This window comes from Lepidochelys kempii, chromosome 1 (genome assembly GCF_965140265.1).
Source record: "Lepidochelys kempii isolate rLepKem1 chromosome 1, rLepKem1.hap2, whole genome shotgun sequence".
In the NCBI taxonomy this organism is placed as follows: Eukaryota; Metazoa; Chordata; order Testudines; family Cheloniidae; genus Lepidochelys; species Lepidochelys kempii.
The window spans coordinates 98,436,940-98,451,562 of NC_133256.1; the positions used below are offsets into that span (position 1 = coordinate 98,436,940).

Sequence of the window (14,623 nt, forward strand, 5' to 3'; positions counted from 1 at the left end):
GAACACAAGACTGGTTAAAAACCAGCATCCAGTGCACTTATATATTTCCCACTTTCAAACCTTTTTTAAAGTCTAAAATGACTAATTAAACCTCTATTTTTACTTGATATAAACATTTAAAAGACTATTTCTAATGAAATAATCTTACAGAATAGAAAGAAATAGATTATTATCTGCTCACCTCATCTTTATCTGCTTCTTCATCAACTTCATATACATGAACTGGAAGTTTCTCTGATTTGGTCCCTTTGCTAAAGAAAGAAAACTTAATACTCAGATATTTTGTGATCACTTATATGATCATTCAGTAGCCAACCTTTTACAATTATTCTGAAAGGAAAATATAAATCTCACTATTAATAGGCATTAATATGTGTTCCTTGGTGGAACAGAATTCACCTAAGCCATTTTCCACAGTTGCATCTTCTGCCCAGGCTTCTTATTGGCTTGAGGAGAGCTACCTTAGACTGAGTAAGTGCTCTCCTGCTGCTGCACCATAATTTTCCCTTCTATTCCCCTCTGGACTGGGAACAGGATTTAGGACAAGCAGTCAAATCCTTAACTTTGAGATACTGTATTTGCATTTAATTTCTGAACGTATGTTATACTGATTAATCATTGGGTTTTTAGTTTGGGTCAATCAAGAACCACATTTGAGTCTCCACAAGTTCCACTATGTTGTGTTGCAACTTTGAGGGCAGTCATAGTCTTTAGTGGGTGGAGGTAGAGTATATTTAGTCATTTGTTAGGGTCAGGACTGCAGGTGGGGAGGAGCATATTGTGACAGATATCACGCAGTACTTTTAGGGACCATATTGTATTAAGTTTATGAATGTTTATGTACCATTGTGGGCCAGGGACTGTATACAACTCAATAAGGGGAGGGTTACTACAGCTCCTCAGGTAAAATCAGTGGGGGGTGATTACTACAGTCCCCAAGATTGTGAAGAGCGCTAGGGAAGTACCAGTCCCCAGGGTGATTTGCATATACTGGTTTAAAGCAATGCCAGAGGAGAGGCAAGAGACAGAGTGAACTTCAGTTATAAAGACTGAGTTTAAACAGACTCAGATTTAGGCAGACTGGCTTTTGGGTGCATCACAATGAAGGGTCCGGGAGTAACTGCTGCCAAAAACTCCAGTCTGGAGAGAAAGGACACAGGTCCTTGCCCAGAGAGGGGTGAAGACTAAAGGCTTGAAACCTGAACAGCATTCCGAGAACAATGGGGGGGGGGGGGGTATCAAAGGTGCAGTTACCCCCAAACTGGCACATATTTTCCAGAATAGTGAGATTCCATGTATAACTGGGACTAAGACTGCTGGAGACTGCCTAAGTCTGTTTTAGTGACAGCTCGAACCCTCTCTGAGGCCGTAGAACAGTTTGGTCCAAACCACATGTCCAAGGTTTGGTGGGTCGCATGGTTTCTCTAGCTGGGCAGAAGTTTTGACCTGGGGATCTGCCAATCAGGAGAACAGAAGGATGGCCAGGCCAAGCAGCTCCAGTCACCCTTTGCTGCCAAGATTCAATTCATTCTCATTTTTCATTTATTTATTTAATAAAAAAAGAATATAATGTTGTAGCCATTGCACCATAAATTATCCTGGGTTTGAGTTGCCTTTTGGGAATCCCCAAGGGAACCAGGCAAGAAACATTCACCAATTTTCATACAGAAGCATTTAATTTATTCATCCTTTTTAAATTATCTGTCATTTGACAATTCAGTTTGTTACAGTAAAAATAAAAGTCCTGAACACAGATTTAAAAGGTTGGAGGCCTTCAAACAGAAATTATTAATCAACATTAGAGATTAAAAAGACCAAATATTGTGAAGGTGATTATACTGATCACATTTAATTAACCTGAGATCAAATATTTGGAAATGTAATTAAAACAACATCTCAAAAAAGACAATGCTAGAAGGAAAAGTTACGGGAAGAGAACTAATAAAAGGCAGCAGAAAAGCTACCTAGGTACATGAAGGAGTGGCTGAAGCCATACGAGTAGGAAAAAAACCATGATGAATAAAGTGAATTTGCAGGACAAACAGGACCTAGAGTTGGGGAGGAGAAGGATAATTCAGATACAATATCATTTGTCCAAAGGCATTAATTTTCAAATTATTTCCTAAATTAAAAAAGGACACAGAATTCCTAGCTCAATTCTGAATTAAGCTCTTTTCTTCTTAAAAAAATTACATAAAAAAAAGGTTAACCCTCGCATTTGCAAAGAAAACATTCAAGCCAATGTAGTACTTAGTGAAACACTTAGTAGACCCTTCTTACTAACAAATCAAAAAGCATCTGCTAGCAAACTGAATCCCTTTATTCACCACAACATGTTAACTCTAAGGTCTAAGAGCAAAATTTTAACTGTAAAAATATTCAGCAATTTCACTGATAATTTTAGAGGGAACATTCAGCTTACATGCTTTTGCCCTGTTTTCATCTGCAGCAATAAATAGTAGGACAGAATTGGGATAGGGAAAAGGTGGCAGTTGGTTGATGTCAAGGGTTGCAGAGGTAGAAGAACTAGCAGTTCAAGCCACACAAAATATAAAAATAAAACTTTCAAGCCACATCCACCGGTGCCCAAATATGAAAAGAAGGAAGATCCTTTCACCAATGCCAACAGTAACCCTTGGGTGACAAAAACCTGAATCACCTCCTGTATCTTCCCATTTGTTAAAAGCTTCCCTCTGAAAACTTCTGCAGCTTAGTTGTGGTGTTGTCAATACAAAAAAATTGTGTGACATGCTGAAAATATTGGGTCAGCAAAAAAAGTATGTAACAAAAGAAATACTGTACAAGTTGTATTATTCATTTTCATAGTTAATTCAATAAAAAAACCTCCATTTTCATCTACTTGGAGACATGTTTCTCAAATAATTCAGCACCGGACCACTTCAGAAAAGGAAATACTTGCTGCAGAATTTAGGTCCAGTAGTTGAAATATATATCTCACTAATGGCCTTGTCATAATTCTTCTTCTCCTCTTCTTCCTTCTTCTTTACTTTCCTTACACTGCATTTCTTTTGCTGGCTTTTTATTCCTTTCATGGAATATCAGGGTTGGAAGGGACCTCAGGAGGTCATCTAGTACAACCCCCTGCTCAAAGCAGGACCTATCCCCAGTTTTTGCCCCAGATCCCTAAATGGCCCCCTCAAGATTGAACTCACAACCCTGGGTTTAGCAGGCCAATGCTCAAACCACTGAGCTATAGCTGACATAGGCACATGACCTCATCAGTTACCTGCTTTTAAATGGTTCAGGACCCGTGAGGCATGCAACATCTGTGAGCCTCTCCACTTGCAATTTCAGGAAGAGGACTGATCTCTTTACTTTAAACCTCCATCCTAGAAAATGTGTGTGTCCACCACAAAGATGGAAAGAGACAAAATCCTAGTTTCAGAAAAGCAATGCCTGTCTTTCATTAATACTCCTTTCCATGCAGACTCCAAACATCTTTTGTCTGTGTTTTTAAATGCTATGTATTCTTACAATGCTCTACAAACATAAAAAAATTGCATTCATTCTCTGTTAAGAGTGTGTGAGAGAGAGGGAGAGAGAGAAATATAAAGGTTCTGTGCCAAACGTGTGAAAAGTTGTTGAAGCTGCCATCAATGCTGAAAAGAATGTATATTGGCACAGTAGCGTAAAACAACTCACACCATATTTTAATGATCAGTTTTATGTTTACATTATCAGTAATCCAAGTTCTTCTTCTTCTTGTCCCACAATTGCCAAGGCAGCTTTATTATGATCATTTTCCAGATAACATTTCAACAGCTTTTTATATCTTCAAAAGGCTAAAAAAAATTAACCAATATGAATTCCACCCTGAAAACCTCAGGGTACAGTACAGAGTATTAACACTGGTAGGCTAGATCTGAGGTTCTATATTACATGAAATGACCTTTTTATGACCCATTCTGTCATAAAAATATGTATAAAGTTTTTCTGCAACTACAAAATCTGTAACAGTATCAGATAATTTACTCACTTTGGAAGCTGTCGAAACTCTCCTGAGTAGTCTTCATATTTATAATTAACAACATGCCAGTCTGAGTTGTAGGTTTTGATGCACTATTTCAATGGAAACAAATGCCACAATACATCAAATTAAGTAAGTTTAGCTCAAAGCATTCCTTAAATACATGTAACGGCTCTCTTACATTACAGTTGTTTGTGAACTATTATAGTTACCTGGAAAGCACTGCAAGTTCAAATGCATTATAAATGTTTATTCTGTGAATGTCACATTTTGTTTCTTTTGTTAAACATTAAATTTATCTTACCAGTATGGTGAATGTTCAGATTCAGAAGCTGAACAAACAAAAGTGTGTTTATGTCAAATGAACTAGTTGCTGGAAACAAATGCTAAAAACATAAGGAACTTATAAATTCAGAAAATAATAGACTAGTCATCTGAAATAAAAACATCACCTCCAAGTTCCTGAGAAGCAAAGAAGCTAAACGTAGGTGGAAACAACATGATAAAACATCTTTAGTATATTTAGCCTAAAAATACAGATGTACTATCAAAATAGCAGGATCAACTCAGTACTTTCTATCCTGGAAGAACTAAAATCTATGTTATGATTGTAAGTACTCAATTTTATATTTTTAACCCAAACTAAAAGAATGTTTTGAATCTAAACTGCATGCTTGCAGCTGTTGAAAAGCAATTATGTCATTCTGTTCTGGACCAGATCACAGGAAGTATCATTTTACTCCACCCATGTTGCTGTAACTAACCGACAAATTTATCTTGGTTTTAGCAGAAGTAGCATAAAAAACATTCAAGTATCTTGCAAGAGACAGTATTATATAATACTTGAAGTTTTTAGACATCATATGAACACACACACACTCACGCAAATGTACTCCATATTTCCAATGCAGTTGTATACATTGTTTGTAAAATACAAAGTCGACATTTACTAGGCAATAACTCTTTAAAGTGTGTTTAATTAGATGTTTCATTAAAATTCATGATTTAACTCATGCACACCAGCCCCCGCCACCAAATATACTCTACTGTGACATACTCCATACATAAGCCTCATTTGCAAAGAACAGAAGATATAAATAACTGACAGAACCAAAATATTCAGACCGTAGGGACAAAACACAAAGGTTTGAGAGGGCTTGTCTGTGCCCTGAACTTGTTCCTAAAACAGTATAATTACCACCAATTTTACTACGATATAAATACTTGAAAACTGGCCTTGCCAGCGGCGAATAAAGTTTCTTCTGGTCAATAGGTGGAAGTCGTCAGCAACAAAGTGAAATTAACCAGTCTCTGGTCAGCTCCATAGTTCCTTCCCAATGTTATTCTGAAGCAGCGACACTGACCGGAATCCTGCCAATTTCACTTTGCTGTGGATGGGAAAACTGTGAGGAGCTACACAGCGGTGAAACAGAAGGGAGGAAGGGAAAAGCCCCCAACAACCCAAAAGAGCCAAGAGAGGAGACAGGGTGAGAAGTTTCAGACTCCTATTAGCCATACCTGATACGAAAGATTGCTCCCATGTAAGATGCTAAGACATCACCCCTCATTTCCAGCAGCTAAGAGAGGGATCACAGAGTTTCTGCCTTTAAACCTATCTGGGGACCCCTGTCTTTTTTAAGAACTAGATGCCAATAAGTATTGGGTAAATTTTTTCAGCCCTATTGAAATTTAATCTGCAGAAGCAAGTAGACAACTTAACTAGTTACATGCGCGCGCGCACACACACAAAAATATAAATGGTACCTCAGTTACAAACAAGGTTTGAGCTTCCTTTTCTGCGTTTTCAGGAACAGTAGAGCATATATATCGACCCTGACGTTTCAATAATGCTGTCTGTTAATGACAAAAAATAGACTGAGAACTTCAATCAAATAAAAGACAAGTAAAATGTAATGAAATCCAGTCCCTGTCGCTCTGAATTATATTGACAAAACGAATTGAAGCACAAAAGATAAAATTCCCTGAACAATAAAGCACCTTTTATACCAACATACCTAAAATGTGCTGAAGCACTGAAATTGCTAATAATGTTGATATTTAAAGTATTATCTCTGGGAATCTGACTTAGTACCCATTAAGATGAACGAGGCACTTAATGCCTTAGTCATTTTTGGGGGTTCTGCAAATGTAGATACACATTTACACAATTTTTTTTTTAGGATCTCTCAGTAACCATAACCAGACAGTATTTTTTTGTTTTTTTTTAAATGAAAGCTTAGATTCTGGAGAACAAAAAAGCAGCATGTATCTCAAGCTGACCTCTGGTCTCAAATCCTGATTTTAATTCTGAAGTTGAATCCAACCAGCCACAGCACCTCTTACCAAAAAAAGAAGAGCAAAGAATCCGTAGAGGAATAATATGACAGAGAGAACTGTCTTAAAACCTATAATGAAGAGAAATATTTGATTTTTTTTAAACATTAACATTAACTAACTAAATAAGTGTAAAGAATCAGAAGAGTAGCCGTGTTAGTCTGGATCTGTAAATAAGTGTGGCTAGGAAGTGACTGATACTGTAATTGTTTAATGTACAATATAATTTGCACCCTGAACATGGACTGCACTTCTTGTGTTTGTGGTTTTACTAGATATGTTTGTTTTGGTTTTAAAAGAAACTGAGAATAATATAAGCAAATGCAAAGCCCATTGAAATTGTCCCATTTATTTCTGTGGGCTTTGGATCAGTCCCACAGTTCCCGAAGAATAGTAGAGTATGAGACAGATTTGAGTGATTTTAAAGAGAGGTTAAATCTACTGTGTTAATGGTACAGATGGACTGATACAACAACTATTACAACCAAAATTTGGCCTTTACCAAAAAAAAGAGAAGGGTTTACAAAACTACCTAAAACACTTTCTATTTTGGGGATGGGTGGGGGGGGAATATATGTATTTTATACTCACATGGAACTACTGGACTCACATAACAATGGCCACACTGGGTCAGACCAATGGTCTACCTAGTCCAGTATTCTGTCTTCCGACAGTAGCTGATGTCAGATGTTTCAGAGGGAATTAACAGAACATGGCAATTATCAAGTGATCCATTCCCTGGCATCCAAATCCCAGCTTCTGGTACTCAGAGACTTAGCGACACCCAGAGTATGCGGTTGCATCCCTGACCATCTTGGATAATAGCCACTGATGGACGTATTCCCTATGAACTTACCTAATTTTTTTAAGCCGGTTATACTTTTGGCTTCACAACATCCCCTGGCAATGAGTTCCCGGGGTTGACTGGTATGATGAAGTATTCCTTATGTTGTTTAAAATCTGCTGCCTATTAATTTCATTGGGTGACCCCTGGTTCATGTGTTATGTGAAGGGGTAAACACTTCCTTTTTGACCTCCACACCATTCATGATTTTATAGACCTCCACTGTAACGCCCTCCTTTGTCATTTTGTTTCTGAGCTGACCAGTCCGAGTCTTAATTTCTCCTCATATGAAAGCTGTTCCATACCCTAAATGATTTTTGTTGCCTATGTACTTTTTCAAATTCTAATACATTGTATATTGTTTTAGATACACCTCTACCCCGATATAACGCGGTCCTTGGGAGCCAAAAAAATCTTACCACGTTATAGGTGAAACCACGTTATATTGAACTTGCTTTGGCCTCAAGCATTTCCATTAATAGTCAGCAAATCATTTTTGTTAGAACTAACACGGTGTATGCAGTAAATAAATCTGTTCTACAATAGTTAAATTGTATCTCCTTTAATTACAACAATAAGCTTTTATAAGCTTACTTAAAAGATGCAGCATATTAACAACACAGGTACTAAACACTGCTAAATGCAACCATGTGGGCTGGGTTTCATCATACATAAATCGTTTGGTCTGTATGTAATGCTTAGGAAAATGCAAAATTCACACAAAATATCAAAACGCTTTTAATTACACATCCTTACAGATTGTTGTAAAAAAGGATTTTGGTATTTTAGCAAATAGGAGCATGGGCCACTTTGTCACTTAGCCAACTATGTTATATGTAGATTGTTAAGTAATATGAACTGTTAACTATTAAATAGTTTGAAAACATTTTGGAGATGGGAGTTTTTACTTATAGAGAAGGTTAAAATGAAGCTAAAAAAGGTAAAGTAATCAGGTTTTAGAGACATTGATAAAATGGTAAATACCTTTTTTTGGTGTACAAGATGCTTTCTTATTTAAGATGCACCCCTTAAAATTTTTCTAATTTAAAAAAAAACAAAAACTTGTTATCCTTTGTTACTTCATGCTAATGAGAGCCTTCTTCTTTGCCAGGTCAATTATGGATTTTAACTGCAGTATTTGCAGACTATCCACATCCTGGCTTTTTAGCCACCTAAGACCAATCTCTAACCCTACAACCACATCAGAAGCTTTGGGCGGTGGCTCCGAGGGTTCTTCATCACTATCTTCAGGGTTAGACACATTTTCTGAGGCACCAAGTGGTTGAGGGACAACATTATGAATTATATCTATATCTCTAAGTCGTTCATAGGTTGGACACATAGCATCCACCTCCATCCACTCTTGAACATCAGCTATCCCACTTTGAGCCATAAGTTCCCTGTAAACTCATTCTGCCCCTATGGCCTCTTCTTCCGTAAAAGCTTCAAAGTTGTTCTCATCTTTGTCTTCTTCCTCATCTTGGTTGTCGTTGCTTTCAGTGACAAAAGCACTTTTGAGACCATGATACCAACATTTCTCTGTCACTGACGGAGTGATTCCTAGCCAGGCTGTCTTGCCTAAGTCAAATACATCCAACAAATTCAATTTCTTGATTACATCTGTTATGCTACTGTTGTCCTCAACAATTTTCTTTACTAAGGCTTTACGATAGTTCATTTTAAATGTGGCTATAATGCCTTAACCAAGGGGCTGTACTTTGGACATTGTGTTCTTAGGAAGGTAGCTCACCTTTATCTTCCCGTCTTTGCTCGTTAAGGACTCAACTGAGGGGTTGGCGGACAGTACAGTTGTCAAGTGGGAGCAATGCCTTTGGCTCCAGGTTTTGTCTGCACAGGTGGCTCCGGACAGCTGGTACAAAATATTTATTAAACCATTCCTCGAAAATATCCGAGGTCATCCAGGCATTTTTTGAATGGAGATGAATGAAAGCAAATCCATGTTCTTATGGTGGAAAGCCCTAGGTGACCTGGATTTGCCTATGCACAGAGGTTTAACTTTATGTGAACCAGTTTTATTCACGCAGAAAAGTATTGTTACTCTCTCTTTTACCACCTTAAAACCTTCATCAGCCTTTTGTTTTTCGGTCCTAGAAGCAAGTGTTCTATCCGGCAGCATACGGTAAAGTAAGCCAGTTTCATCAGTGTTATAGATTTGCTCCGGAGCATAGCCACCCTCGATGATGATCCCTTGTAACTCTAGCGGGTATCCATTGCAAGCTTTTATATCTGTGGAGCACGTCTCTCCTGAAATTGTGACTTGCCAAATGCCATGATGCTTTTTAAAAGGATTAAGCCATCCACTGCTAGCTTTAAATACGTTACCTTGATGTGCAGAAGCATCCTCGCCCGAGTGTCTAAAAATCGAGATCTTTCTTCAATTTCTCCTCTTGCTTCCTTATAAAGTCACCGGAAATTGGTGTGCCATCAGAGTGTTCTTGGGTAAACCACGTAAATGCTGCTCTATCTAGTTGGTTATTCTGGGTAGTTTTTAGGTGCTTCCTTTCCAGGTCTTCTCACTTTCATCCAGTTCAATGAGCATTGATCGTAATTTTTCCTCATCTTTGATCCACCCTCTTAATGTTGATTCCCCTACTCCTAGTTCTTTTGAGACCTTTGCTTGGCTCATTCCTCATTTCAGTCTGTCCGAAGCTTCCAATTTTTCTTTGACTGTCCATGCCTTTTGTTTCCGTGGCTGTGAACTACTTGCCATCACATCAAAGGTATTTTAATATTAATGCTAACAATTTTTTTTAATTGTTTAGAAAATGTCAATGCAGAATTACAATGTTTCCAAAATACAACCAGTGAGACAACTTAAGCTTAGTCTATACTGCACACAATTTAGAAACAAGATTAAAATAGGCGGGAGAGAGGAGAACGCCTAATGGGACCATGGGCAGGCAACATACGTTTTACCCCGCCTTCTCATTGTTGCACATTCATTCCACCACTTTGATATATGCACATTTGTACAGACAATGTACTGCATGTATGTAATTTGCTGCAAGCCACATTTTAAGAGCTGAGGCGCCGACCACGGATGGATTTGTAACAACTTTAAACTGGCAAGGCGGCAGCAGGTTAGTCAACGACAAAGTTAGACTGAACTCTCCTTTTTGATCAATTAGTCATGGTTATAAATACAAAGGCCGTTTAATTATAACGGCCATTGAAAATTAGCTACCACCTCGCACACGGTTTTGTTGTCCACAAAACAAACTTAAACTTTCAACAGTTTTAAACTATCAACGGATTTAAACTGTCAATATTATAACTTTAATTAAGACTTGCAGACAAGACTGTTTTTATGCAATGAAGATCGGAGTGAAAGTTTAAAAATATTGTAAATGCGGTCAGCTTTGTGTTTTGACTTTCGATCCAAAGCAGGCTGGTAAAAACATACATACTGAATATGTACACGGTAATCATTAAATGTATAAAACAGGATTAAACAGAATAAAAGTACTGTATGTTGTAGACGAGACAGAAAACCATTTTTGCTTTACCGCGTTGTATCCGAATTCCTGTTATATCGGATCGCATTATACCAGGGTAGAGGTGTTTCGGGGATATGATATGATGTATAAGCTCCACACTGGGGAACAAAGGGTTAAACAGGAAACTCTGGGCCCAAAAGGCCCCACCAAGCCGCACCTGCTGGATATGCGCACAATGGAAGCAAAGCTCAAAAGGCAGCGGCCCAGATCAGTCATCACAGACAGAGCAAGGGAGCAGTCCTACGCTGTTAGCTCCTGCAGACAGGCTGCAGGAGCTCCACTCTGCCTGGAGCTGACCCCACTTTGGCAGACAGATGCCAAAGGCCCCCATAGAGACCGGAAGAGTAGGCTGAAACTGATGGGGAAGAGCCTCCAGATATCTACCAAAGAGAACCCCCACACTTGGTGAATCCATAAGAAGACTCTGTTGTAACTTTGGAGGGGAAGAGGCTGTGGTAGGAAATGACCCAGGGAGCAGGTTTGGCAGGTGTCCACCTCAGGCTGAATATCTAACTGCCAGGCACAGGATCCTGGGTCAGAAACCAGTAGAGCATGGTGGATCTGGGTTCCCCTACCACCAGCCCCACAGACTCTCACCACTGGGTGGCGCTGCTGGGCACAGACACTGAACCCCTCAACAGGTGACCAGAACTGCATGCAGTATTCAAGCTGTGGGAATACCATGGATTTACATAGTGCCATTAAGATATTTTCTGTCTTATCCCTTTCCTAATGGTTCCTAACATTACTAGTTTTTTTGTCTGCCACTGCACATTGAGATGTTTTCAGAGAACTATCTACGATGACTCCAAGATCTTTCTTGAGTAGTAACAGCAAATTGAGATCCCATCATTTTGTCGGTATCGTTGGAATTATATTTCTCAGGGTGTATCATTTTGCACTGACCAACACTGAACTTCATCTGCTATTTTCTTGTCCAGTCACCCAATTTTGGAAGATCCTTTTGTAATTCTTTACAGTCAGTTTTGGACTTAACTATCCTGAGTAATATTGTATCATCTGAAAACTTTGCCATCTTGCTGTTAGCCCCTTTTTCCAAATCATTTATATGTTGAACAACATTGGTCCCACTACAGATCTTCGGGGGACCCCACTATTCATCTCTTTCCACTGTAAAAACTGACCATTTATTCCTACTCTTTGTTTCCCATCTTTTAACCAGTTACTGATGCATCAGAGGACCTTCCCTTTTATCCCATGACTCTTTTCTTTGTTTAGGAGTCTTTGGTGAGGGACCTTGTCCAAGGCTTCCTGGAAGTCCGAGTATATTATATGCTTTAGATCACCCTTGTCCACGTTTGTTGACACCCTCAAAGAAGTCTAACAGATTGGTGAGGTATGATTTCCCTTTACAAAAACCATGAGGAGTCTTGCCCAACATATCGTGTTCATCTCTATCTGATCATTCTGTTCTTTACTATAGTTTCAACCAATTTGCCTGATACTGAAGTTCAATTAACCAGCCTAAAATTACCAGCCTAAAATTGCCAGCATTGTCTCTGGAACCTCTTTTAAAAATTGGCTTTACATTAGCTATCCACCAGCCATTTGGTACAGAGGCTGATTTAAGCAATAGTTTACATACCACAGTTAGTAGTTCTGCAATTTGAGTTCTTCAGAATATTCTCAATATATGGTATTAGTGACTTCTTACTCTTCAATTTATCAATTTGTTCCAAAACCTCCTCTACTAATACCTCAATCTGTCACCTTAATCCTCAGATCTGTCACCTTAAAAAGAATGTCTCAGGTGTGGGAATCTCCCTCACATCCTCTGCAGTGAAGACGACACAAAGAATTAATTCACTGCCTTCAAACAGTAAATACTATCAAGGAAATTAAAAGTATACAAAATAAAAGGAGTACTTGTGGCACCTTAGAGACTAACCAATTTATTTGAGCATAAGCTTTCGTGAGCTACAGCTCACTTCATCGGATGCATACTGTGGAAAGTGTGGAAGATCTTTTTATACACACAAAGCATGAAAAAATACCTCCTCCCACCCCACTCTCCTGCATTATATGCCATCATGTGCCAGCAATGCCCCTCTGCCATGTACATTGGTCAAACTGGACAGTCTCTACGTAAAAGAATAAATGGACACAAATCAGATGTCAAGAATTATAACATTCATAAACCAGTCGGAGAACACTTCAATCTCTCTGGTCACGCGATTACAGACATGAAAGTTGCTATATTAAAACAAAAAAACTTCAAATCCAGACTCCAGCGAGAAACTGTTGAATTGGAATTCATTTGCAAATTGGATACAATTAACTTAGGCTTGAATAGAGACTGGGAGTGGCTAAGTCATTATGTAAGGTAACCTATTTCCCCTTGTTTTTTCCTACCCCCTCCCCCAGATGTTCTCGTTAAACCCTGGATTTGTGCTGGAAATGGCCCAACTTGATTATCATACACATTGTAAGGAGAGTGATCACTTTAGATAAGCTATTACCAGCAGGAGAGTGGGGTGGGAGGAGGTATTTTTTCATGCTTTGTGTGTATAAAAAGATCTTCTACACTTTCCACAGTATGCATCCGATGAAGTGAGCTGTAGCTCACGAAAGCTTATGCTCAAATAAATTGGTTAGTCTCTAAGGTGCCACAAGTACTCCTTTTCTTTTTGCGAATACAGACTAACACGGCTGTTACTCTGAAACCTAAAAGTATACAATCACATCACAAGAGGCAAATAGAAGGTGAACTCTGAAAAATTGATGCGGTTTTCTATTGAACACCAATGAACTCAAATATTTCTTATATACCAGTTTTAAATAAATACAACTGGTATTTAAATAAATACAACTGGTATTTAAGAGTTGGCTCCTGGTGGCAGCTATCCTAGGGAGGAGGGGGGGAGAACACTGATGTACTTTTGCAATATGAGATCTAACACTTAAAAATCCATCCAGCTTTCATATTGGTGAATGAAATTAAATGTTTAAAAACATAAGAAAACAGTATTAAAGTACAATACAAATGTATTCAGTCTGATTTTGAGTTCCCTGACATCTTTTATTTTAAATATCACTTGTAAACATGTCAACCACAACCACCAGGCAGCACAAATATGGCAATTAAAACTAATTTTCATGGTGCAGAATTTATTTATTTTATTCATATCTTTTGGACTGCTGGACTGAGCAAAATGGGTGCAATTTTTCCTCAAAAAATCTAACTTTAAAATGGAATAATTTTTTAACCCCCATTTTACGCATATGGAGATCCACAATTTAGAGGTTGGAAAGCTATAAAAATTGGCGCCAAACCACATACAGCAGTTACAAGTGCTTTTATATGTCTGCAGTTATGCTGTAATCTGTTTGAAACTACTTGGAAAACGTCCGTACATCAAAGATTTGAAACATAGGCAGTATAAAACAAAATTATTCGCTAAATCCGGTAATTTTACTTAATCTTTAATAACTCTAAAAATTTTTATAAGGTACGTAAGTGTTTTGTAAGAGACTCAGCACCACTTTAGAGTACGGATTAAATCTAGCAAAAGGTGATTTCCTTCCTGCCAAAGAAAAGACTCACCACATGTCAAGTAGCAAGAGTAATCTCAAGTTTTGGCAGCTTGGACTCACTAACATGTCTTGGTATGCACACACAAAAAGTGATGTGATAAGAGACTAACTAGGTGGGATAAGTAAGGACAGAAGGAATTGTCTATGGCACCGAAGACTAGGGCAAGTTTAAGTGTCATGGTATGGGAAAGGGGCAAACTCATGAAAGGATTTTAAAAAATGGATTGTGGAAGGCCACACGCAGCCAGACGCATGGAAATTTTAGTTGTGACTTTCTGCACGAGAGAGATGTTGTTTCCAGGGAGACCAGAGAAGAGGAAGCTGCAGTGAACACCACAAGATAATCAGGATACAGAAAAGTTTATTGTCCTGCATATACCTTAA

At 38.3% G+C, this 14,623-nt stretch overlaps 1 protein-coding gene across 22 annotated transcripts in view; it reads right to left on the reverse strand.

Moving 5' to 3' along the window:
* The window catches only part of DOCK9 (dedicator of cytokinesis 9), a 336,209-nt gene that overhangs the window by 210,626 nt on the left and 110,960 nt on the right, over window positions 1-14,623 (reverse strand). For all 22 annotated transcript variants that reach the window (XR_012159418.1, XM_073348476.1, XM_073348510.1 and 19 more), the window contains 3 exons: window positions 5,753-5,842; window positions 3,998-4,080; window positions 182-251 (listed from right to left, as the gene is read on the reverse strand). Coding sequence is in view for 21 of the 22 variants with exons in the window: in XM_073348476.1 (XP_073204577.1) it covers window positions 182-251; window positions 3,998-4,080; window positions 5,753-5,842 (243 nt within the window). In the remaining variant the exon portion in view is untranslated. The remainder of the gene's footprint in view (window positions 1-181; window positions 252-3,997; window positions 4,081-5,752; window positions 5,843-14,623) is intronic.